Raw genomic sequence first — 26,521 nt, 5'->3', positions numbered from 1 at the left:
GAATTTAGGAGCTTTGCATGTACTTGGAACAGTAGTTCCCAAGACGGGCTTGTGAGAGGGGTGACTTATTGGTCACTGGTTTTAGGCTCATTTCCAACAGATTTCCTTCCTTAAAATTTTCAGCCTCTCATTTGGGGAGGGAATTCATGATGTGGCAGCTCACAAATCTGCCCTATGAAAAATGCTGTTTTATTAAGTCTTCTTAAAATAGTGAGATGTAATTGTGGTAGTTTAGTAGCTACAATACGAGCAACAAGCTTGTATTGTTCTTGGCTTGGAGCAAAACTGTTCAGAAACCCACCTAAGATAAGCCATCCACTCCCCTGAATATAGCCCATCAGTACTTAACCAGAATAACTCATTCTGACCACATTTTCCAATAATTACATAAAGGAACATGTAGCTTGTCTTGCCAATAAAGGTAACAGAAAGTTCTCTCCCATCTTCTTGATTCTGTGAAGAAACATACTTCGCCTTCCTTTGCAAGCTGTTGCTTTGCAGTTGTGGTGTGAGCCCAGCACTGCTATGTTCTCTTGCTTGTGTTGCGGAGCCGTGCTAGCCAGCCTGTTCTTTCCATTTGGAAGCAAGAAGGTGTAATATGGAAAAAGGAAGTGGACAGAGTGGCTGCGAAAAACAATGTGGTTTGTTTTGGAAGTCCTAGATCTGTGGAGGTTGTGGCCAAGGTCTCCAGCTTTACCTGAAGGACAGTGGGACCCCTGTGTTTATTGTTACGTGCTGTTTCTAATGTCTGTATCCTCAGGGACAGTTGCGGTCTTGCAGTGATAGTGTTGAAACAGAGAGCAAACTAATTCTGAAGTGTCTGTCAGGCTCAGGAATAAAACATCTACAGTGCAGGCTATGTTGCACATATAGAGAGGCTTTCAGCCCCTTGTAGGCAAAACATGTTCACACACTAGCTAGTGATGAAACCCTTCTCATCTGGGTGAAAGCTTGCAAAATCACTCAGACTAGGAATGAGTTTTGCATTCAGTCATGATAGAACCCCTTTTCCATCAGGGCTGTGCCTTGAGAGCTCTGGCAGCTTGTACAGGACAGATATAAGAGGGTACCCAGTGGGGTTTTGTCCTCTTGTGCCTCAGGAGAAGTGGAGTACTTTGTGCTCATGTTGCTGCTTGTCACCCACCCAACTTCACAGCCCTGTGTGGTGAAGAAGGCGTCTACCAAAAGCAGGGTGAGCTGATGCAGTGGGCTGTGAGCTGTGGTTTTGGAGACGTGAAAGCAGAGTCCATTCTGCTGCCTGTGCAGCAGGGTGCTGACGTCCGGAGGAAAAGGGGGGTTGGGGACTGTAATCTCTCGTTGATACCAAAATGACTTTTCCCTTTTAGTGTCTACTGAAGAGCTTGGTTAATTATTTATTAGTTCAAAATGGCTGGCTGCTGCACCCCTGCAGAAGTGCAGGGCGTTGATGCTCGTGGTGTAGAAGTGCCTGTATATGTATGTGTGTGCTGAGAAGCACATACTCATTTCAGTTCTCACTTAGCCCTGTGTCTATCTAGGAGAAATCCCTTTGCCTGGTTGTTGTCTCTCTAGTCACTGCCTTGATGGGTGAAACTCTTGGAGTTAAGAACTTTAGAACTTCAGAATTGTTAGAAGAACCTTAGAGTTAGAATTACTCTGTTGTCAAGAATTAAACTGCAGGGTATTGGGCAGCGTTCTTCCAAAAGAAGGAAAAATCATTTAAGTTGTTGCATGTTTTAGCTTTTGTGGAAGTGATCTCAGGAGGTGTCTGGTGCGTCCAAGTTTGTCATTTCCCTTTGCATTGAGAAAGGGCTTTTGTGTTTAATACAAGGTCAGTGGATTTATTTCTATATATAAAAAAGCTTACTCCAGAGAGAGTTGCTTCAGAGTTGGGTATGCAGTACTCACTCTTTAAGCAATATCAGTTCTGGTTTTTCCTAAGACTTTGGGAGCTCTTGTTCCTGTTTTGGATGATAAGGTGAGCAAACACTACAACTTCCTGGTTTTATCCCCTGATGCCCCGTGCTCTAATTCTGAAAGACTGTAAAAGAATCTCGTTGACCACGGAAAAGATCCTCAACGTTTTCTCACCCTAAGTTTTGTGGTTCAATTCCTAGACTGGCTGAAGCAGCCCCCTTGTATTAGAAGTTACGGACGTGTGAAATTCTATTTGCAGAGAAGTTTGTGTTTTCTTTTTATTACTTCAGCTGCTCTAAAATAGTCTGCATCTGTGCCTGATAATGTCATTGACTGTCAACAATAAGAGCAGGACCATTTTGCTTATACCTCTCTATCTACATGTACGTATACATCTGCATATAGATCTCCAGTAAATAGATAGTTGACAAAATCTCCTATTGTACTTATTTTTACCTCTTTCCTTAAAGTCTGTTTATCAACTGTTTCCACAGGAACAGTGCTCTACAATAGACAGTGTTGTGGCCGCTTCGAAGCCGCAGTCAGGATGTGTAGGTGTTTGAAGAGCACCAGATCTTTCCACCTTTCACTACACATTTTCCAGTGGGTCATCGCATGTTCAGACTTTGTATCTCCATACCTGAAACCACTCTGGTGTGTTGTATTACTGTGTATGGCAATGTCCCAGAAGCCGATCGAGTGCTGCTCAACTGCGAGGAGAATCTTTAGGTTTATAAAAAGCTGAAAGTGACTGTGCAGCTTTGGCAAAGGTCCAGTGAGTAGCTCCAGTTCAGCTCGTTAAGGATTTCCCCACTGAGGATCGAACTCTTTGCTTCTGTCATCTCATCTATGGCTCTTTGATACTGCGTATGAATAGCATCAGCTATTCCCTTTTTTAGAGAATTTTATTTGTAATGGTTCACTTCATTGGCTGTATGGCAGTCATTAGAAGGACTATATCTTTAGTTTTCTTTCCTCCCAGGGTTTTTACCAGACACACTGCTTGTAAAGACAAGAGGAACTGTTTGGCTTCTTGACTTTAGAGCTTAGTAAACCTTAAAGAAAGGAAGTTATTTGATTTTGTTTTGAAAGAATATAAATGCTGGCTGGGGGATTTCTGTTCTCAGCTGGTGAAAGATGTCTGGTTAAGGCTGTAAGACTAAAATTGATGTGGCTTTTCCTGGAATGAATATGATTTTACTTTGGGAATTAAGGTAGGGTGTTCCCCCTCAGCAGGGGCTTTCTGTCAGTGGGAAGAGGAGCATGAGGTCTGTATCAGCTGTGCCACTCAGGTGGGGAAATGCTTTTCTCCAGAGAGGGATTTATACTTTTAAATGTATTATCTAGCAGGCTGATGCTAAAAGCACATGCATTTATAATGCAAAGCATGTGGATCACCTGTGGCACAGATAAAATGCCAGGCCTTCTGTTACAAAGGAACAAAATATTAAGGAGGGAATATGACGGTGATTGTTCCAAGTAGGATGGTCTCCTAACAGCCTGTGCTGTTCTTTGCTTAGCTAGGTTTGCCACGTGCTTTGTCTTGCAATGCTCCCCAGCAGAAACTGTTTGGAGAGACATCATCTGTCTGTAGCTTTGCAAACATCATTAAATCCAGGTGATGTTGAGCTTCAGATGGGAATGCGGTCAACATTAATTTGTCATTTTGATTGACTCCTCAAGCCACGTTCTGACCTTTTCCTCTGCAGACCCTTTCTGGGTTTCCCTTCCCTGCTCCTCTCTTAATCTCCTTTAATCTAAAGTGCATCTTGGTCGTATTGAGAAATGCTTTCTCATCTTGAAACCATGCTTTGGGAAGAGAAAAAGAAATATTAAAAAAGGGAAATACATGGCAGTGTGCTGCTGTTAGATGGTAACGTGCTGCCCGTCAGCCTGCAGTCACACACAAAACAGAAGCGCATCCTCCTTCAGATGGAGGCAGATGGCTGGGTCAGCATTTCCCACAGTGATACGGCACCTTGTCACCCACTCAGCAAGCCTCAGGAAGGCTGGAGGCTGCTGCTCTTCAGCTCCTTCCCGTCTTGACTCGCTTGCTGGAGTCACAGCTATGACTGTATGGTCACAAGTGCATGGTGAGATCACCTCTCCCATGAGGGAGAAGAGGAAAACTGTAATCATAGATGTGATGGGGCTAAAAATTGCCTGGTCTTGGACAGTCTGTCTCTTATTGCTGTGTTTGGCCTCAGGATTTTCATGACTGTTGTTTTTTCCTAATGCTTTATGTATGAACACAAACTGGTCCTTCCATATCAGGAACCTCATCTATGCACTCTTTTCTTAGCTGCTGCTGTGCAGAAATATATTTTTTTGTTCCCTCCCCCCCCCAAAGAAAAAAAATCCCACTAAAACAGAAAATCAAGCCTGCAAAGAGAAACCTCTATACAAACAGGCATGAGCTAACTTGGCAAAGCAAATGTTGGCAATGGCATATCTTTTCTGGGTGTTGTCAGCTGCATTCTGGATCCTAACCAACATTCTTCATGCTGCATGAAGGCTTGGTGATGACTCTCATCACTGAACCTCATGGGATTAGAGTGCAGACACGAGCAGCAACATCTGGTCACCACGAATGAGCATCATACCTTCAGGAATGCTGGGGGAGTGCATGCCTTGGCACTCCTTTTTGTACCTTCAGAAATATCTGATTGGTTAAGTGGCTAAAAGTTGCTGCTGCTTATACATGATGTTCTGGGATGTGTTGTACCAAGCAGATGTTAGACAATACAATGGGCCATGGCTGGGAATGGGAGAGGAATTAGTGTGCAGTTTAAAATGCTTTTAACCTTCTCCTCCATCTTTCCCTATGGCTCAAGTAGCTTCTCTCCTATATGACACTATACTTTGATAGCTTGTTTTCATTCCTTCTGTCTCAAATCATGTTGCTAACAATTTTGCAGCGAGGAACGTGAAAGGAATTGTGGTGGATTAATGCTGGCTGGATATAAAAGTTAGTCTATAATTGCTTCAGTGCTAAGAAACTGCCAGGTGAGGGGGGAAAAATGAATTCAAAATATGGAAAGAATGGTCAGAGCATAGGTGTCCTTCTCTGTGGTGTCACAGCCCATGCTAGGATCCAGGTTTCAAAAGTTGCTGTAGTTAATCTCTCCTATTCGTATCCTCACTGAAGATTAGTAATACAGTTAAAGCTTTAAATGGGACATCTATCGTGGGATCTTTGGTTCTAAAGACTGGCGTGCCTCTGAGAGATGTTGTTTGAAACCATACTTTTTTTAGAAATAGTGCTGAGAAGTGGATTTTGTATGCAACTTAATTCACTGTGATGCTGACGGGGTGCTTTTTCATTTGTGGTGTAGGGTTCTTGTTTTTCCCCCAGTAACGCACTTAGAGCAAGGTTCTGTAGTCACAGAGAGTGATGGATTCTGGTGAAGAAGGGCCGATTCTCTTGCACTAAAAGAGCAGTAAGTTGGCTCTTGACGTCTGCCCCTCTGAAGTGAGGTACGTGCTGCTTTCATGGGTACTCTGGAGCCCTGTGGTTTTGCAGGTCAGAGAGCCTGCTGTGCAGCATGCTAGGAGAGACTTCTGAAAACCACAAGCACAGTTTCTAGCTGTGCTCATGCCACCCGCATACATCGCTTTCCATCTGTGACATTGACAGCGTAATGTTTCCCCTGGCACCTCAAGGGCTGTTGAGATCTTTGGGTGCAGAGGTGGAGAGTTCAGATGACCTCTTGGACCTCGCTTTGCCTGACAGAGGGATGCAGAAGCAGGGAGCTCCCCTATGCGAAAGCAGGCACTGTGGCCATATCTGGGTTTTTTGCTGTTGCCAGTGTGGTGTTTCAGCAACTCTGGAGGTGGAGCTGAGATCAGTGAGTGAAGGTCAGAACAGAGCTGTTGGCCTGCTTTCAGTAAATGAAAAGAAACCCAACTGTGGAGTGTGGGTTATGACAAGGCTTTCCACTAAGTACAAATCTTTTCCAAAACATTTGATATCTAAATGAGGAAAGGGCCAAACACCTGCAAATCAAGACCTTTGCAGATTTTTCTTTTCAGTTTACGTTTGAATCTCTGTACTGTGGAACCCCAGCTTCCTGCATTCAAGCTGTAGACACCTAGATATTTATCTAATCACACTCTGAGATCCTTTTTTTTTTTCCTTTCTCAATTTTATGTCACGCATTAGTAGTGATCAAGCATGATGGGCTTTTCAAGTAGGTTGCTTTTTTCATATATCAGTATGACTTAATGTTTTGATTGCTATTGAAAAGATGGGCTTGGCTCTTCAGAGGTGAGGCACTTACAGAAGCAGTTCACAATCTCATCAGCTATGGCCTAGTTTTAAAAAGAAGCTGCTGCCTATGGGCGAAAATTGGAAAGCAGCAGTGCACCAAAGTGAGCCACGTACAGTGGAAGTATGCTATAGAAATAGTGACATGCCTGATGGAGAACAGTTTCAAGAAATTCAGAAATTCAGTGTTATTCAGTAAAACATGTGAAGAACATGAAAATATTTTCTGGCACCAAGTAAGGAGAGTAAAATAAGCGTGTAATTGAGCAAGTCCCTAGGAAGACAACTGCAGGTGGGCTCTTAGTGTTGCTGCTGTTCTTAGTTGTCCACAGTGCCTTGGATTGGATTAATTCACGGAATGTTGAGGGCCCTGTACTCTGTTGTGCAATCAGATGGATTTCCCTGACCTTACACAGTGCTTTATAGCTGTAGCTGTATGCTTGGCAATCCTCAGGCTGCCAACAAGAATACCTTGATAGAGAACTTCAGGCCACAATGCATACTTTGCTGCTTTATGTAGCACCACAAATGATTCATAAGCCTGCTTAGATTTGTTAATAAGCTTAATTAAAATTGCAGGTGAATGCTGTACCTTGGAAGTCTTCTCAAGAGCAAGAGCCTAGGTTTTTTTTTGGTTTGTTTGTTTTTGTCCCTCTGTTTCCATCCAGTGCCTGTTCTGATTCTCCCCAGTGCTGCGTGCTGGCTGGTTCATGGGTGCACAGCCTTGCATTGACCTGTCGTCTCCTCATCGAGGGACATTCTGTCAGTGATAAGCTCAGCAGTGTTGTGTTTATTTTGAGGAAACGCATTGCTGCAGCCCTTGGACAGCTTCCAAACGGAAGTGCCACCAACATGCCTGCTTGGCAGCCATCGCTGACTTATTTCTTTATCCCTATGAGCAGCAAAATTGGCACAACTTCCTCGTTTTTCTGCCAAGTTATACTGCGTTAATAAAGATGGTGAAAAATGTGTTTGTTGATCATCTCCAGGGCCTTGTGATAGACAGTAATATCTTTCTGCAATGGATGTCTAACAAGAGATCTAAAACTTGAGTTCTCATTGTCATCCTTTTGCAACTAATGTGTCCAGAGCACTACATAGCTAAACAGTGTCTCAGCTAAACAGTGGCACAGCAGCTGTTGTCCCACTATTGATTTTTGTCTTCTTGGTAATAATTCTGATTCCTTTGCTAAACATATGTCTGTTGAGGTTCATGAACTTGTTACTCCCCATTGAATCAGAGGGAAGGTTTTGTGTGTGTGTGTGTGTGTGTGTGTGTGATTTGTCATTTTTTGGGTGTTTTTTATTTTTATTTTCCAAAGATCCGAAGTTCTTTCAAGATCCAAGACCTTGTCCCACTCTCAGCCTGTTTTACCTGTGGTTGGTTGCAGGCAGCTACATTGCATGTACAAGGCCAATACGCTTCTGTGGGCACATCCCAGGGACCAGGTGTCTAAATGGCTGAAAACAAAGCCTTGTGTTGCTGTCCTTTGAGTTAGTGGTCCAGCACTGTTGTTAGTATCTTCTTTTTAGGAAATGAAATGGTTGGGGAAAACACCAACTCCCTGAAAATCCCAACAAAATAGCTGCAGGAGGAAGGCTGTGATGGTCCAGAGGAGAATCCAGGGATGGGAGGACATGCAGAATCTAGTAATGGGTACCACCATGCAAGTTCTATGTTTAGTGCTTTGTGCAGAAGAGGTAGGCCTCTGCTGTTACACATGTGTGACAAGGAAAGGCAAAATACGTCTTGCCCACATGATTTTTGTTTTGTGGGGCTTATAGTGATGTACGCCATGTGGAGCAGCAGGGCGGGTGGCATGGAGGTGTCCTGTGGGGCCCTGTAGGGCAGGAAGCTGCTTGCCTTTGCTCAGCTATGCCCTGAAGATTTCAGGACATCACAGTCACCACAGCTTGGGCTGCAAAACCTGCTGACAGCTCAGAAGTGAGGCTACCTTCCTCCCCCAGCCTGCAGGCCTGCTGTGAGAGGTGCCCCACTGAGTTAACAGCAAAGCCTTCGAGGTGGGAGCTGCTTGAGGTTAGATTTGCAGGGCTGTCCCACTCGTGGGCTGCGCTGTACCCTCGGAAATGCACCCTCACTTTTAAGGTCTGCTCATCTTCTGTGTTGTCTTCCCAGCCCACCTACTGTCCTAGAGGTTTCTGTCCTCATGCTTGTCGTGGATTTGTGGGTGAGAAACCTCTATAATGGACATCAATGCACTTGTGACTTTCCTTGAATTTTGCCTTGAGTTCGACTTAAATTTCTGAGGGAACAGATTTTTGATAGGAAATGGTATTGTTGGGGACAGTCCTTTCTTTGAGAAACTTCAATGTTGTAGAACAGGTTTTCTTGGCAGGAATTTTCATGGGAAAGGGTAAGTCTTGCTGCAGCCTTTACTGTTCTGAGCAAATCTTTTGAGGTGGGGAGTCACTGGAGTGAAACCAGGCTAAAATTGATTAAAGAGTCTAGGATTAGCTAAGAGTGGTTAGTTATGCATGGTTGGTTGTGGCCGTCATGCAGCTTATAATTATGCAGCCTGGTTGAAAACAAAAGTAATATTTTAAACAGTTGTCCTGGAACAAAAAATTAGAATGACAACGTTACAGTAACAGCTGGAAGAACTGGTTGTAGGAGTCAGGAGGGAGACTAACTTTCCACCCATTTGTGGGTTTACTTTCAGAGTTAAACACGCAGCAAGAGTCATTGGAAGGGGTTCTTTTCCCTATTGAAGCTTGGATGTCTGCTGACACTGAAGGATGTAGAGGTTTGAGGCTTTCTGGTGGCCAGACAGAATCCCAGTGCTTCTCAGTCTGATTCACATCTCAGGTGAGATGAGAGCTGGGATCTCTGCCTTGACCCAAATGACATCACCTAGGGTCTCCCATGCAGTAAGCCTGCAGTGAGTCTCAGGGATGTCCCCATCTGCCCTGGGCAGAGATGATTGCTGTAAGTGCCTGCCAGCCTTGGCAGGATGAAGATGACAGTTGGCACAGTTGGCTTTTTAGGCATGCTGATTTGAATCCTAACTAATGCATATCGTACATTTGTAGGAAAAAGCACCTTAATCTGCTTGTGGTGTGGAAATGCAAAATCCTCTTTCAATGAGAGAATTCTGGAGATTTTTTTCTGATGTGCTTCACTTGATAAACAGGCATCTATCAGGCTTCAAATGTCCAGGAGGGACTGATGAATCCAAACGTGTTTGGGTGAGAAAGTTATGACTTGACCTGACAAAGGCATGCTCAGGTGGAGGTGCTATGCTTTTAAAATATAGAAAGAACTGGCATTCCATAAGCATGACCTGTTAGGAACTTGAGCAAGAAAAAAGAAAAGAAGTAACTAGAGGCATGTGAAAAACCAGCTTTAGACTAACCCAGATTCTTCCAGACTGAACAGAGCCTTGGGAATTGCCTCTGCAAATGAGTGATTATATATGCAGTTCTGTTAATTAAATGTAAAAATGATGTAGGAAGTGAAAAGGTATAGCTACTTGTTTAATTAAGCTAATTAACTCCCCAGGTAGCTTTTATATTTGCTTTATTCACTGCAAGTGTCTGGCTTGTTCTGCTTGTGAAGCCACGTCAGCCCTGACATGGGCTCAGGAGGAGGCTGTACTTCTAGGAGGCTTACTAATTGTGCCTGTGGGGAAGAAAGGACGGAGCAGCAATGGGAGAAAGGATGCTCTGGGCTCCAGGGTAAATGCAGTTTTTGTCTGTGTCAGATTCAGAGACAATAAAAGGATTCCCAATGATTTCTGCGTGGTTCAGATCAGGATTATGTGTGCAGCGGAGGGGAGTTAAAAGGAGAAATCTTACAGGAGCTGATGTTCCCTGCTGCCAATGTCTTTTCACCCCAGAAGTTTGCTGACTTCCACCTTCACAGCTCTGCTTTGTGGAGACCTGCAGGCACCAGCCAGCCTCAGCTCTTCCAGTCCAAAGGCAGGGTTTGGGAGGCAGGCTGAGCTCATTGCGAGGCTGTGACTATACCTGCTCTTCGAGTTCAGCGGATGCTTCAGCTGGGTGTTGATACGTTGCCTCCTTCTGAAATTGTTTTCCAAACCTCTCTGCCATTGATGAATCACGCACGACTAGTTGTTTTTTTTTTAATACATGCGGAGGCATATGATTAAGGAGTCCTGTTTTGGTCTCTCTGCATCTCTTCCCTTGTTTGCGCCTAAACTAGGGTCTGATTTTTACACACAGGGGATTAATAACACCTGCCCTGCTGTCAGGAATGACACTAACATCTTCAGGAGGGAAGGTGTGTGAGATGATTGACTGGGCCCCTCCTGTGGGAACTAGATCTCTCCCAGCTCCTTTTGAAGTCACACGGAGCTGAGCAATCTGAGCAAGTTTGGGCACGGGCTGCTGTGAGCAGTTTGAACTACTGACAGAAGTCCTCCGTGCTCCTGCGCTGGGCCTGGCTGCCAGTGCTGTGTTTCACAATGAGGCGGCCATGAAACCGTAGCTGAGCTCATCACTCCTTACCTGCTCATTTCCAGCTCACTTGCCAAAATCCTCCAGCACTTGTTTTCTTTTCGGTATGTCTGTAAAGTTCATCAGAAGTTAAAGTATATGCTTAGCTCTCGGCCAAAATCCAGTGGTGTTCTAATGGATCTGAAGAGAGTTCTTGAGCTTGAACAGTCTTATCCATGCTTTGTGTGGCAGAGAATCACGGAATTCTTGGTATTGAAAGGGACCTGTAAAGATCCTTGAAAGCCAATATCTCCAAGGATGGGGGCATCCACCATGCCCTCCTCCGTTTCCATGAGCTAGAAGAGTGGTGATTAAAGGTGCTACTGCTCTGAAAAGCTCATGCTCCTCTCCCATTTAGTTAAAACTTTGCCACGTTCCATTTGAAACAGCCAGGAAGTCCATGTTTTTCACCCAGGTGTTGTGATGGGTGAAGCCACCCCAGCTGGGTGTGAAAACATTGGACAGGTGAGCACGATGGCTGTTTACAGCTGTACATGCCCATCTCCTGCTGGTGCACCATGCTGCACAAAAAAAGCCCCACACCAGTGGGATTTGCTTGGAGGTCAGTACCCTGTTGCATTCTCAGTACTACGTGTGCAGAAAAGTTCCAGCTTCTTTGCTTCTCCCAGTATCTGTTACTTCTACTGTGGTGTATTTTCTGCTCTGATACTACATCTTACCAACATAATTTATGCTTACCTAAAGAAAGCTATCCTGTGCCAAGTTGATCTTGGCGTTAGGAAACTTTTCTCCATAGAAGCACGTGCTTCTAATGTCACTTCTAGTTCTCTGGAGATTGTCTTCAAATGCATACGGATGATAAAGTTCTTCTGTTCCCATTTCATACACAGCTCCTTCTTAGTGTCATGTTTGCTGTCTTCATGCTGTTGAGTTTTTCTCTGAGCCTCCCCACCACTGGCTTCACCATCTCATGGCACATTTTGGCTTCACTAGCTCTGTCAAGAGTAATATCGTGGCTCCTGTTTCTCTGCAAAAACATAGGTTTTGTCTTTGAGCAGCCACAGATAATACTGCGAAGAAAAGAATGTGTGGAGGTGATAATGAAGGTGTCTAGCAGGGGATGGTGGAGGTTAGCCCTGGGGCCTTGGTTTAGAAGCTGCTCTTCCCGTGAGCCCTGGTTTACAGGAGCATTGCAGATCCCATCCCAAGGAGTTGGCACAGGGCCCCTCTGCACTGCACAGTCGTAGGACAGGACAGCCTGTGCAGCATTGAAACAAATCGTGACCCCTTGGGTCGGTGATGCTGTTGGGAGCAGCTGTCTCCTCGTCTTGGGGAGGTCTGTGATCAGGTGTGGGAAGCTCATTTTGCTTTTGGTTTTCTGGGTCAGAGTCTATTTTTTGTTTCGGGTACTTGCCGCGTATCTCTGAACTGATCTCAGATGCTGTGTTGGCTGATGGTTTGCTGGTCAGATTTCATCTGTAAAGGAGATCATGGCAGGTCCAAAAGGCAGGCTTCTATCAGTAGTATATTAATTATTTTATTTTGTTGTATCTTATCTGTTGCTGCTATCCGTGTCAGACCGGAAAGTCTATTAAGATGGCCTGGTCTGACCTCTTGTGCAGCACAGACTGCTGGTTTCACTGCCAGCCCTACGCCCTGCGGGTGTTGCTCTGCCAAAGACACCTTCTAGGGCTTCAGTCCTCATTTTGGAGCCTTCCAGCTGCAGTGTTTTGTTAGATCCAGATCCTGCCAACATGCACCAGGAGTAGGTCTTGAGTGCAGCAACAGCCTCTTAACCTGAGCACTCTTGACTTATGGTACGTGAGCACTGCTGACTTGGTGTAGGGGATCTCAGTGGTCTTTAATCTCCAAGTTTGGAGGAAGAGAGATTGTTTTAAAACTTTCCTAAATCTTCTGCTGATACTTTCACTACATTTTTCCTTGTTTTGTGAGATTGTGCTAGCTAGTGCAGGGGAATCTCATTTACAAGAGGGAAAGCAAGGTGCCTCACAGAGACAGGACCTACAACCTGAAATCATGACAGCCCATAGATCAGTTTGGGTGATTGTATATTGTAGATATATGGTACTATACATTTTGTTTTAACTCTTCCTGTACAAAGTTACGTGTCTGCACAGTAAACTGGAATTTAGGCAAAAAAAGGTCTGTGATACCACAGGAGTTGAAGTTGTTTCTATGGAAGAGTCTTCATTAATTGAAGCAGAGGGCTGTTCAAACACAGCCAGTCCAGTAGTCAGTCCAGGCAAACTGAAAATTAGTTCTGAGTCAAAGCTAAATATTGAAATTTTTGCTGAGGTACAGATCTTCTTTAGGGATTGGGAAGCATGGCACCCATAAAATTAACATTATGACAGGGTTTTCCCAAGCAGTTTTAGTTCCTGTGGTTTGCATCCTATTAATAGGGTGTCACTTTTGGTCTGCAGCTGAAGTCAGGTCAGTAAGATGTTCTCCCTTCCTTTCCTTAACAGTATTACTTCTACTCATACTAATGAATTCCTGATAACTTGAGAACAGTTTCTGTACTTCACCAAAAAAGACTTTGAACCAAGAAAAGGCGACAGCACGAGAGCAAATGCAGTTAGAAGTGATCACGTTTAGTCATTCCACTGAGAGAGCTCTATTTTCAGAACTCCCATTCTGCAGATCAAAAGTACCCACGAGGTGTGAAGCTCCACTTTGCTAATTTTATCCTTGCATGGGGAGAATGTGCCTTTATTTAAGTGAGATTCCTGTGTGAGGAGCCTGACGCAAACTTCAGGTATTTCTTAGCTGTGACTTTGTTCACCAAGTGGTTTTCAGCAAAAAACGGGAGCAAGATCTTAATTTAAAATTCCAACTGAAAGTTAGAAAGCTGCTAACAAAAAATATAAATACCTCCTTTCAAGAGTAAGTTGGTAAACTCTGGGATTGAATCTCTAATTGCTAAAATAACGTTCTGTGTCTCTGTCTAATTTAGATTAAAAGTCTTCAGGGAGCGACCCTAATTTTCCTATTTTCTATGGTCTAAAGTGAAAAAGTGATTGATATCAGAAATAGGAGTTTGCCCCAGCAATTATGGTATTTTGAGAGTCTGAAATATTTTTAATGGGATGTAATAGGGAAAAAATATGCATATACTTCAGCGTGCATTTATACATGGGTCTTTGGACAGAATTGGCTGTTATTCTAGCATGGTTGAGACTGTTCAACATTTAGGGCTTCTTAAAAAACTGGGACTCGATTCACCCTTTTTCATGGACGCACTGGTGATGGGTGCTTAATTTCTTATAACATTAAGGGTGTGCTCAGGAGTTTGTGGAATCACACAGAATGGCCTGGGTTGAAAAGGACCACAGTGATCATCTAGTTTCAACCCCCTGCTGTGTGCAGGATCGCCAGTCACCAGACCAGGCTGCTCAGAGCCGCATGCAGCTTGGATGTTAGCAAATGCTGGCAGGACTCGTCCTGAAACATCCTGATTAGAAGACTCTCTGCCTTGAAAAACAATCTCCTAATGTTGCCTTTGCTTTTTCAGGTGGATTTGGAACCAGAAGGTAAAGTGTTTGTCGTCATTACTCTTACCGGCAGCTTCACGGAAGGTAAGGGAGTTCCTTCGGCTTGTTTCCATAAAGAGTTCACCTCTGATGTATGTTATTGCCATCAGTTACCAAAACAAATGGCATTCCCCACGCAGGTCACATGCTGCTACGCACAGAGCATTCTTGAGTGACTGGAGGTTAGGATAGGGCTGTTGCTAACCTCTCGTGCTGTAGTCCAGCTGCTCTGCTGTTGCTCTGATCTTGGACGTGGGAAGTTGTATCACACTCAGCCTGGTTTATTTATCTGAGGTTGTCCTTGAAACAGGTTGTTTTTGCCACGTGTACTTTTCATCTGAGTGCTTCTCGAAGGGCAAGTGAGCGTGTAGAACATATGTAAAACTTCTGTGTGACTTTTATTCCGTAATGGTTCCCATTCTGTTTCCAGGATTCACATTGCACAGGAAACATAGGGCAACTTTTCCACCAAAAAAAATCCTAGGATTCCTGAAAAGGTATCTGGGCAGATATATTTTTTTTCCCATAACTATCATTTATTGTGTGGTGGTTTTAATTCTCTGTTGTTTACTGTGATAGCAATGAACTCTGATTACACATGGAGGTGAGTCGTGCTGGAAAAGCCCAGGAAGTCTGAAATGGGCCTCCAAAAAAGGCAGATTATTTTCCTCAGGCCAACTTCATGGTTGTTGTTTGTTTTAGCTGTGGCCTGGACTGTGTTTGGGGAGGTATCTCCTATATGGAAGCCAAGAATCAGGGCAAGATCTGCTCTGCTGCCCTTTATCTGCAGTCTTGGAGTGCTGAATTTTTAATGTTTTTAATGCTTTCTCTTGTTCCATCATGGAAACACGTGTATTTCAAACAAGGGCTTGCATCTAAGCTTGTGATGTGCTGTGACCCTTTGGGGAGCTATACCAGTCCTGCTGAGCCTGTAGCCTGTTGTGTGCTGGGGCCCAGATAGCTGCTAGTGAAGCACTCAGCTTCCTTTGGGTGACGCACAGGAGAGCTCTGCTTTGTGCAGCTGTGTCCTTTTGGAACTTTTGAACCTGAATCAATGTGTATCCAGCTGTTTTTTTCTTTTCTGAGTAGATGTTTTCAAAACAAAACTGGGGAGATCTCATGTGGATCTGTGAGCCTCTGAGGTCCCACTGCCTATTCCTGAGGTAACAGTTGCACAACTGCATTTCATTTTTTGTGCTGCATGTCTGTAAATGACCACTAGAAGGAAGAACAACAAATTCTTGAAGGGCATCTCAGAAGACTGTCACTTTTTTGTTGGTGTTATCTCCTGTTTAATAACCAGAACTAGAGAAAGGAGGAGAGAACAATGCCCACAGGTAGAAGGAAACCCCAGGGTAGCACACTGCCTTAGATGTACCTAAATGGAGCTAAATGTGGGTCATGTGGATGGGAAAGAGAGACTGTTGGCTGCAGAGGGGTGGGGGTTTCTTCACACAGTGCTGGCTCAAGGCAACAGGTGAGACGAATAGCAGTGATGTTGGCTTGGACCTGAGCTGAGGTGCAGTGGCAGCCCCTGTCCCACTCCAGTGTTAGAGCATGTGGTGGTGGTGCTGGGAAGGAAAGGTGGGAGCGAAGGCACTGATGAACAGTACTTTCTGTGTGTTTGTAGAGTATCCTGATGCTCATAGGCTATGATTGACACTGGAAGTCAAATGGTGTGACTTTATTTATAGAGAAAACCAATGGCTTCTCACCATAGCAGCAATGTGGTTTGTTTCCCTTATTTTCAGAGGGCTAGGAAATAAGAGTGGAAGAAAGAACGTCCTCTTCTTCGGGCATTGCAGCAGGGCGAGGAAGACCTGTGTTCAGTTTTCCAGTGAAATCCATCTTCTGTATAAATCTGGCCAAGCCACATAGAATTACTTCATCTTTCACTTCTGTATCTGTCCAAAAAGGGTGCACCTCCTTCTGTCTGTATATGAACTCTGGGTTATGGGAACTGCTCTTGCATTTGCCCGTGTACACAATGTTAAAAGGTAGTTTACTCTTTCTTCTCCTGGGAGACATGCCCCACAATTTTGCTTTGACAGGGGGCTGAAGGATATATGCAAATCGCATTCATTTGGGAAAGGTTTTCTGTTTGTCAGAAGGGAGTGGGAAGAGTGCAGAGATGTACTGAGGAGGTGTGACTCCTCTTGGAGGACTGTGAGGCCCCTCAGAAGCAACAGGAGTGAAATGGCATTGCAAACAGCGTTGTCTTCAACAAAGCTGATGATGAAAAAAATGGTGTATCAAGGTCACTAAACATAAGGCATTTACTGAGCAGCATGGCAGTTCATGTCCATGCACAACTGTGGCCATTCTTGGCCACTTAAAGCAAGGCTGAGCAGGACTGTTGGACCTGAGCATAAATCCATTGTGTGGATGAAAGCCATGCTGGAGGTTAAACTGTAAGGACTTGTTGCTAACAGGGTGAGATGAAGTCAAATCTTTCTACTGCTTTCAGAGCAAAATGGGAAATAGTACAGTTCTATTTCCTCTCTAGCAATTGAAGATATATGGATTTACAGAACAAGAAGATCAGCAATGGCTCTTGGGGCTTTCCTTGTCTGATTAGTTTCATGCATGGTCACCAAGTTTCCAAGAATACACCTAATCCAGGGCAGGTGTAAGTGCAGATACTGACTTCTTCCAGGTGTGCCACTCCACTGTGTTTCCTGCTTGGAAAGCAGTAGTGACAGGGTGCTGCAATGAAAGTCAGATTAAAAAAAAAAAAAATGAATGATCTGGTGGTGCCCATAGAGCTGCTCCTTGAGGCATCCTCGTGTGTTCACAGCATCTCTTTGTCACTGCTTTCAGTAGGTGGTGGAGACAGGAGAATAATGTGGTGGAGCTGGTGTTTGCTGCAGGGAGCATCTTCCTTTGCAAAAGCTGACTGAGCATCATTCGTGAATCACTTCAGAGGTGTTTTTTATAAAGATAATTGTTTGCTTAGGAAAACGGCCAGCTTTACCAAGTCTCAAGCACCACCATGTAATTCACAGTAAAGTGAAAGACTGAAAAAATAATTAAAGAAAAGGGAGGAGAGAATTAGAAAAGGTTAGGTACACCTGACTCAATTACTTGGCTGTCCTGGAAAACTTACCCAAAATAGATGGTCCTGGTGGTTTTGGCAGCTTGTACTTTACTTGGCTTTGGGAGTGGTTGTTTTCTTTTTGATGGATAGATCTTCTGGCCAAAGCTTTAATTTGGTTCTACTTTATCTGTAACAAGAACAGAGAAGGATGTTGCTTCTGTGACTGCATGCGGTGTATCTGAAAGAAGTATCATGCAGTCTGAAGATGTGTGCTATAGAAAAGGTACAGTTGGCACAGATTTACAGATTAGTCCTCTGTAAATTCTTATATGCCCATCTGTCACTGCCTCCTGAAGTATTTTGGCATGGATAGAGAGGGCAGGGCTGTGTTTGGAATCCCATCTCCGGGTGTCCAGCTGGGCTTGGCTCTGCTCTGGGGAGGATGTCCCAGAGGAGGCAGGAGTGAGGCTATTTGGGCTTCTTTACCTATTTGTGTTTCTTCACTTGTTTTAAAATGCAGCACTGTGTTAGTGTCTGTCTGTCAGTGCTCATGTTGTTACTTCATCCTCAGATCTTTCTGAAGGTTGGGTATTATGAGAAATAACTCTCAGGAGTGGTGATGCAGTGGCACATCTGCCCAGGGAGTGGTGGGATCTCTGACCCTGGAGGTGTTCAAGAACCATGGAGATGTGGCACTGAGGGATGTGGGCTTGGTGGGGGTGGGCTGGGTTTGTTCAGTGATTGCAGGTGAACTTATGCTGTCAGTGCTTCTGGACATGGGTGGGAAGTTAGCACTGCTGCTTGTGAGCAGGTGGCTGTGCTTTGGTGCATCGAGGCCAGGCTGGATGCCTGGAGAATGGAGGGGCTCTGCCTGCAGCTTGTGATGCTCTGCCCTCTGTTTGCCACCGCTCTTGCTGTTTGCTATTTTGAGCAAAGCTAATGAAATTAAGACAAAGCAATTATTTGACTGAATTAATGAATGAGGCAAACTCCATAGAAAATGAAGTGCTTCTGTTTTAATGGTTCAAACTGTTATCGTTTGTCTTTTTTCTTTTTGATGTTGCCACTCAAAGTGATAATCCTGGTGTGAAGTTGAATTTTAATTTCAGAGATGTGAGGTAAGTTATGGTTGGTTTTTTTCTTTCTTTCTTTTTTTTTTTCCAGCTTCAGGAAAGACAAAGATAAATTTGAGTTCTGGGCAAGAAATAGAACAAAGAGAATATTGAAGAGCCGAGTGACATGGTAGAGCAGATATAGCACCCATTGCTAAATACTTAATGTGGATAGGCTTTGTGGCAGCACGGGAGCCCAAACTTGCTTCTGAAGCAGGAAATGTTTCTTTAGTTTGTGGCTGTCACGTTGTGTACTTAGGATGGTTTGTTCTCAAGCACGGTGCACTTTGTCTGTTGCTGCTGTTTTTCTCAGAATGTGCTTTCCAAGTGTTAAATGGTTTTAAGAAATAGCATTTCCTCATGCAGACACCAGTAAGACCTGCACCCTTGAAGTGTGAAACGATGCTGCCTTTATGCTAAATCTTTGCTGTGTGCAGCAGTGTGGTTCCTCAGCCACACCAGACTCCTTTTGCAGGTATGTTATTAGCTTCTTGCACAAGAGGGAGGAAAGAAAGATGTTTACTGGTCCTCTGTGAACTGCAGTAAAGTCTGTTTTCATGTTGCTTTTTAAAGGAAAGAAAATAGTTACTGGAAAGTAGGAACCGAGACTGGAAACAGTCCTGATCTCAGCCTCCAGTGTGTTAAGCCGCTCTTCTTGGGTTACTAACTTAAAGTGGACAATATTAAGGCACATATTAGACACTGCGCAGAGAACTTCCTGATCTAAGCAGGCAGTATCAGTGCAAGACAGGATAAAAAAAGTGTTTTGCTGTTTCAGGCACGCAGTCTGAAAATATAGAGGCCTTTCCTAGCCCAAAGTCTTGAGCAGCAGGGAGGTGCTTTGCTGTACCCTCATAGTTTTTTTTCCCCAGTATCTGATTGCTTTACACTGGTCGCACGCATGCATGCTGCAGACAAGGGGTTTCCAGATGTGCTCTGTGTTGGCTCCGTTCTACGCTTCCAGATGGAAGTAGATCAGAACAACATAGAGCCCTACAGGGGAGAAGTCCACCCAGAGGGCACCCTTGAGAAGGCTGTGTTCTTACAGAGACCAGGAGCATCATCCACTGATGCTGAGCATTTCTGTATGGGAGGCAGGACAACCTCAGCCTAGCCAGAAAGCGTCTGTCAGGGTAACAAGCACAAGACAATCCCACGAGTGAAGCACTAGGACCTTAAAGCTTGTCAGCAACATTAAGGATCCAAGGAGAGAATTTCAAAGCCGGGGCTTCATAGGGAGGTGGTTGAATCACCATCCCTGAGTGTGTTTAAAAACCGCTTGGATGTGGTGCTCAGGGACATGAATTTAGTGAAGGGTTGTTAGAGTTAGGGTTGTTTGGTTAGATTGTGGTTGGACCTGATGATCTTTAAGGCCTTTTCCAGCCTGAGCATTTCTGTGAATCTGTGAAAGAGAATTTGGAGGTGCTGTTCAAAAAGAAGTGCCTCTGAATATTCTGAAAAACAGCATTTGGGCTACTAAATACCATTACTGGAAGTGATTGTCTGACATCTTCAGTAAGGTGGAAAGCCTCTGCTTTGTCTTGACTGTGGGAAGGTCTACGCTCTGTGAAATTAAGTGCTTTGCTTGATGTTGCAGAGAAGCTTGAATGCAGAGTCAGGAGGTGAGCAGCTCACTGTGCGATCACAGAAGCACCTTCATTTCCTGGAACGTGATTGATTTGCTCCAAGCCATGGCATTAAATCTCAAGCCTCTGAGAGGTTTTTTGTTAGCTTGCCAAAATCTGCCGATTACACAGATATTCAGACACTGTAAAAGTACCATAAACAGCAATATTAGGGTTAACTTTACTTCCTCAGCAGGCTGTGTTTTGTCTAGGCTCTGAAACCTACATATAAATATGCAAGCTTGCAACCTGCTCTGGGATTTCAGTTCCTGGCTGTGATGAAGGGCAGAGATTTTATTTTGCTTTATTTTAATGTGATTCCTGGAAGAAGTGACGTTAGTTCCCAGAGGAGCTTAAACCTATCTGCTCGGCCTTGGAGGACGTCAGTGCGTTGGAGTGGGTGTTTGTAGTCTAGTGAAGCAGAGTGGCAGATGCGAGCTGAAAGGAGTAGAGCACAAAGCTGCTGGAGATTGGGGTTGTGATTCCATGGCCGGGGATGACAGCAGCAGCCCTGTGCTGTGCTGCCAGGACACATGTACCTATAGATAAGTCATTCTGTGCAAGGCTTGAGGGTTTCTCTCACAATCTAAGAGAGGCTTTGGGAAGGAAGGTTACTGGGACAGGCTGCTCGGTACAAAACTCAAGGTGGGAAGGTGGATGGGGACTTGTACCACCTGCATGCAACTCTGTATGTGCCCAGACTTCCTCCAGTATTTAAACATCGTCTTTCCTGTCTTCTCTACTCTTCAGTTTGTGTTCTGAATTAAGATATGGCAACCATTCTGGAAGAACTTCTGCAAGGGGTGGGAAGAGGAGAGTAAGGACAGGAGCTTGAGGGACAAGGAAAGGCAGCAGTAAAAGCGCTGAGACCAGCCGAGCCTGTTTGTAGCTAGAATGTGGAGCAGTTTTTATGCCAGAATCTCAGCTCTTTTCTGCCGTCTAGCTGTGAAACTTGTTGAGCCAGTGTGTCCCTCTGTCATCAGTGCTGTGTGCCCAAGGCCACAGATGGAGAGCAGAGGAGAAAACTGCTGTGCTTCCAGTGGATGTGAACTTGTTCTCAGTGATGCTTTTGTTTCGTTAGAAAACTAGAGAGATCATCTTAAAAACAAAACCTTTTCATTGCTAAGGTTACAAACTGAAACCCTAAAATGCAAGGAAATGCTTGAATTTGTATCTAAAGTTTGGCCTTCCTATATGTTCATGATGTAGACTCTAATTGCAGACTAGCCAAAGGCAGAAAGAATTTCATCTGCATCGTGCACAGCTCTTGGCCCTTAAGAGAGTGGTGAGTTATCTGGGCCCCTGTCTGGTCCTGCACGTGTTTTTACTTTGCGTTATTTGAGGTCCTGTGTTTCATGTCCAAATGTTGGAAAAGGCAAGAAAAGCAAGTCCTTCAGAGAGGCACCAATATCCCATCCAAAGAGCTGATGGTATGTTGCACATCTGGGCAGTCTCGCAGCTCAGTTGAGCTGGCTGTTAGTGACACAGATCCTAGAGAGAGCACAATGAAATCTGGCTAGTTTTCCTTCCAGCTTGTTTTCACACCTCACATTGTGCCAGCACAGCTGTTTGTGGGGTGCACAGCAAACCAGATTTAGATATTGATCAAGCTGAGAGGTGACTGTAGAAAGAGACAGGGTGCTGCTATTCAGGGGAGCTGCTTAAATCAGAGTAAGTGATGTGAGTATTGCACTGCATTCTGACTTTCATCCTGTTTCTTTTGAGCCTAAACAAATTTCCTCTCCACGTGATCCTTCTCCATGGAGGCACTGGGAGAAAGAAGAGAGGAGCTGCAGACAGAGGTGTTCATCACAAGCTGATGGAGAAGGTGACTTTGATCATGTTCACCCAACTCTGAATTGAATGTCTGTGACTGAGAGGGGTGAGATGGGAGAGCCCTTGCAGAGGCAGGAGCAGCAGTGGAAGGAGCTGTGAAAATCAAACTGGTTGGTGGTGCTGGTGGATGGTATGGGGCTGGTGAAACCTGCCAGGTCCTTAGAATCTTGGAGTTGTTTGAGTTAGAAGGGTCATAGAATCACCAAGGTTGGAAAAGACCTAAAAGATCATCCAGTCCAACCGTTCACCTATTCCCAATAGCTCCCACTAAACCATGTCCCTCAACACAACATCCAGCCTTTCCTTGAACGCCCCCAGGCTCGGTGACTCCACCACCTCCCTGGGCATCCATTCCAGTGCCTGACCACCCTTTCTGAAAAGTAATACTTCCTAATGTCCAGCCTGAATCTCCCCTGCCGTAGCTTGAAACCATTCCCTCTGGTCCTATCACTAATGACACGAGAGAAGAGGCCGACCCCCAGCTCACTACAACCTCCCTTCAGGAAGTTATAGTCTTCAAAGGTCCTCTAGTTCCAACACGTCTGCAATGAGCAGGACACCTACAGCTCGATCAGGGTGCTAAGAGCCTGGTCCAGCCTGACCCTGAGTCTCTCTTCCTTGCATAGAAAGAGATCTTGAGCCAATGCGAGCAACTCCCTCTACATGTAGCATCTGGCATTCTTAGAAGCTGTATTTGCGTGGATTTGGGACATCTGCTTTTGAAATCTTGGAAATGTGTCTCAGAAATGGAAAAATGTGTATTGCAGCATGAAAACCCTGTTGGGGAGGAGCTGGGGAGGGAGTTAGGTATTTTCCTTGCAACGCTACCATCATCTTCTCGATGAGAAGAGGTGCTGCCTTTTGACAAATATCTTTGTGGCAGCAGCAAGCTTGGAGCACAAGGGGCTGAATTTATTATTATTATTATTTTTGACAAGTGCTTCTCTGTGGCAGCGTTTCGCTCAGCCCATGGTGTGTGGGAATCTGCGTGGGAGAGCAACATGGTAAACAAGCCGCTTCTTAAGGTTGTTGCAATTCGGGAACTTATTAGCAAGCTGCCATATGGAAATCTTGAGAGCAGCAGGGATCGGCGGTGCAGTCAGAGCCGAGAGTGCGGCCACAGCGCTTGGGCAGGATCCGCCCAGCCATAGGGTGGCCATTTGGCCAGGAGCATCCAGCTGTTGCACGGAGGTGGAGGTGATTCAGGCGTTGGTCATCCTTCTACACCAGTACAAAGCCAGAGCCCAAGTAAAGGCTTGGGAGAGGCTGAGGCACTGGTGATGGCTACTGCGCAACAGCAGTTGGCAGCCCAAGCAGCAGAACGGGAGACTGTTTAATTTGTCTGATTTAGGTAACTTTCCCAGTTAATCCTTTCCTGTCTAGTTGTGCTTTTGGTTACGTTCTGCTTTCCTGATGAAAGGTGCAGCGCCCTTAGTAAGGAAACTTGAGGTTTTATCCCAGGGATGGCTGTGATGTTGAGTAATGTGGTTGCAGTTTGTGAGACTGCTGCAAGATGTTGGGTCCTTTTGGATACAAGCTGCTGCAGCAGGCTTTGTGTTCATCCCAGTTTCATTATGCATTTTGCCTCATGTTACATAAAGAATATCTTTCTGGTGCCCCTTCTTTGAGGCTGATGTTCAGCCTGCATCTCTCTGGAAAAGTTGCGTTGCCTAAATAGTAATACGTGAATCTTAAGCAAACTTGAGTGTAAAACCACTCTTGTTTCAGTGTGATTGGCTGACTTTCATCCAGAAGCTGATCATGTAGCCCTGAAGAATGATGTCCCTAGAGCATCTACCTAAAAGTAGCTTTAAACTGCATCTGTTTAAAAATAGGTGCATCTCAGAGCACGTGCCAAGCTGTGTAGGTATGGCATCTTGGTAGGATGTTGTAATCCTGCTGTGGAGCTGCCCATGAGCAGAAGTTGCCGGTTGTTACGACACATGCAAGCCCTGGGGCATCAGGATGAGGGGAAAGTTCAGGATCTCCCTGCTGCTTGCCCAGCATGCCAATTATGTGTTTCTCAAGGATTTTGCACAAGAGCTGGGTAACTTTGACCTGTAAGTACTGTCACATGGGTTCTACTTGTGCCCTTCACCAGGGCAGCCTAATTTGAAATCTTCTAACACTGTGGGCTTCTGGTGAATGAATTAATCGTGGAAGAGATCAGGGTTGCTTTGTTAGTTTTATTTTCCTGTTTTTAATGAATAATATGCTTAAATGGCTTCCTTTCTTAGTAAATCGCATCTTAACATGTTTCTCTTCAGTTTAATAGGTGAGAAGGACTAAGAGGAGGCTTTACAATGGAAATTCACTTGCTTAAGCAGGAGGAAATAATAATGAGTATAAGTAATGAGGGGAGGAGGAATTAGTGTGTTAAGTCTCTATGAGTAATGCAGTAAGAAATACCACGCTGCTAGAAGTATTTGCACACCTTCAAGTGAAGGAGAAGATTTTCCCCATCTTATGGTAAATCTGAGGCTACAAGCAGATCGTAGGATCATTAAGGCTGGAAAAGACCTATAAGATAATCTCGTTCATGCCCACTGCCCATGTCCCTCAGTGCCACATCTCCACAGGACTTGAACACCTCCAGAGACAGTGACTCCACCACCTGTGCCACTGCATCACCACTCTTTCTTTAGGAAAATAAATTTTTCTTAATATCCAAACTGAACCTTCCCTGGGACAATTTAAGGCCATTCCTCTCTTCCTGCTGCTGTTATGTGGGAGAAAAGGCTGACTCCCACTCACCACAACCTCCTTTCAAGGAATTGTAAAGAGGAATAAGGTCTCCCACGAGCCTCCTCCAGACAGTATAATCCCCATTCCCTCAGCTGCTCCTCCTCCTGAAGGATCTTGTGCTCCAGACCCTTCACAGCTTTGTTGCCCTTCTCTGGACACATTCCATACCTCAGTGTCTGTCTTGTAGTGAGGGGCCTGAAACTGAATACGGATCTTGAACTGCAGCTTAATCAGAGCCAAGTACAGAAGGACGATTACATCCCTAGTTCTTCTGACTACAATATTTCTGATACCAGCTGGGATGCCATTAGCCTTCTTGGCCACCTGGGCCCTGTTCAGCCAGCAGATGTACTGCTCTGCCTGCAAAGCAGATATTACTGGCTATTGCTTGCTGTTAGTGCAGTTCAACCTAATTTTATTATTATTTTTTTTAATTAGAGTGGGCTTTTTGCTGTTGTTGTCTGCCTCTAACACAGCTCAGTGTGGCAGGATGGGGCTATGGTGGCACATGGGGCTGTGCTGGCGTCTCTGAGGCTGTGGGTGGGGGAATCCATGGTGAGCAGGTAGAGGTGCTGGGGCTGCTGTGTGTTCACCCAAACCAGCAGCATCTGGGAGATCACATGCAGTTGCAGCCAGAGGGAAACTCGTATCCACCCAATGGCTCGATGTGAACCAACTGATCTACCCTGCTTTTCCAAGCCATGTGGGCATTGCATGCCTCCCGCTGGGTACAGGCACAGGTACGAGCTGGCCTTCCAGTTATGGGCTCTGGTTGTGAAGGGCTCAGGTCAGTACTGCAGATGCCTGCTCTCTGAGGCTTCTCCTTTAATACAAAATAGAAACCTTCTTACCTGGCATATTCTCTTGGTGCACGTTGAGGCATGTTATCATCCCAGCCTGGTGTCTCTTTCAGGAGAGTATCACGAGGTTAATATCCCCAAACTAATGCAAAAACTTGCAGAGATGGAATGATAAAAATAAACTTAAGGAAAGCATCTCTCACTGCTGGCAGAGAAACACACACAGGATGGAAAATGGAGTCGTCCTTTTCCTTCTCTCACAGTGGTGTGGCTGTAAAGAGATGGGAGAAGGAAGCGTGGGGAAGTGGCTGTCCCATCAAATACAGGCTAGCTGGCATGCAGTGATTTCCCTTTCAGAACCCGGTCTTCCGTGGCATGAGGTTGTTCATGTTGTTCATTGAATCTTTTATTATTCTCCATACTCCGATACTCACTGCAGAAATGAATGAAGAAACCTTTCTATTCATACTTTCCAGCTTTGCACAATTTGCAAACACTTTGCAGTGCTTTCTTTGTAACTGTCAACATCCATAGGAAGGCTTACTAAAAAAAAAAAACAAAAATCCCAGAAGGGACTTGTAAAAGCAGATGTGGAGAATGTTTGAAAAGCTTCATGGCAATCTTGATAAAATACTATGCAAAATAACCTGTGTAGAATTCACAGTTGGTCTGTAGGCTCTCACATGGCAGCAGCATACACTCTTGCTGGTAGCTTTAAGTTTCTCAAGCTGTCTTCTTCCTTCTGGTGTTCTCACAGAACTTATGCAAACATAAAAAGCAGTTGTTCCTCCTGTGTCCTTAGCACTTAGTGCTTGAGGTATGTCTGCTCAGCATTGTGATCTCTTCCTCACCTGCTGGCACAAGGGCTTTGGTGTTGCTTTATCATTCTAGAAGTAAGCTTGTAGTGGGATTTGTAGCAGTAGCTGCATGCTGTCATGCTTGCTAACGCTGATTGAACTTTGTTGGTCCTGTTCTCCCTGCTGCTGCACGCAGCCATCATCATTCAGCCTTGTACTCAAATGCTACTGACTGCTTAGAGCTGAGATGAGTTTATGTCCTCAGCCTGGCAGGGAAGGAAGGAAGGAAGGAAGGTTTGCCCTACTTCAGCATGTACATGAGAGACAAAGGCCTTGCCTTGACTACAGAATTCATGTGATTTGGTGCTCTGATTGGGGCAAGGATGATTTCACATTTTGTGCATCTCCAAAACTG

The 26,521-nt window shown here is 44.8% G+C and overlaps 1 protein-coding gene across 2 annotated transcripts in view; it reads left to right on the top strand.

The window, feature by feature from the left end:
* Window positions 1–26,521, top strand: part of PRKCH (protein kinase C eta) — a 131,450-nt gene that overhangs the window by 10,017 nt on the left and 94,912 nt on the right. For both annotated transcript variants that reach the window (XM_052696103.1, XM_052696102.1), the window contains exon 2: window positions 14,136–14,199. In XM_052696103.1, coding sequence (XP_052552063.1) covers window positions 14,136–14,199 — 64 coding nt within the window. The remainder of the gene's footprint in view (window positions 1–14,135; window positions 14,200–26,521) is intronic.

Source organism: Tympanuchus pallidicinctus, unplaced genomic scaffold (assembly GCF_026119805.1).
Source record: "Tympanuchus pallidicinctus isolate F22 unplaced genomic scaffold, pur_lepc_1.0 scaffold3, whole genome shotgun sequence".
NCBI lineage: Eukaryota > Metazoa > Chordata > Aves > Galliformes > Phasianidae > Tympanuchus > Tympanuchus pallidicinctus.
The sequence above is the reverse complement of the archived record's forward strand: the minus strand, read 5'-3'. Positions and strand labels throughout refer to the sequence as shown.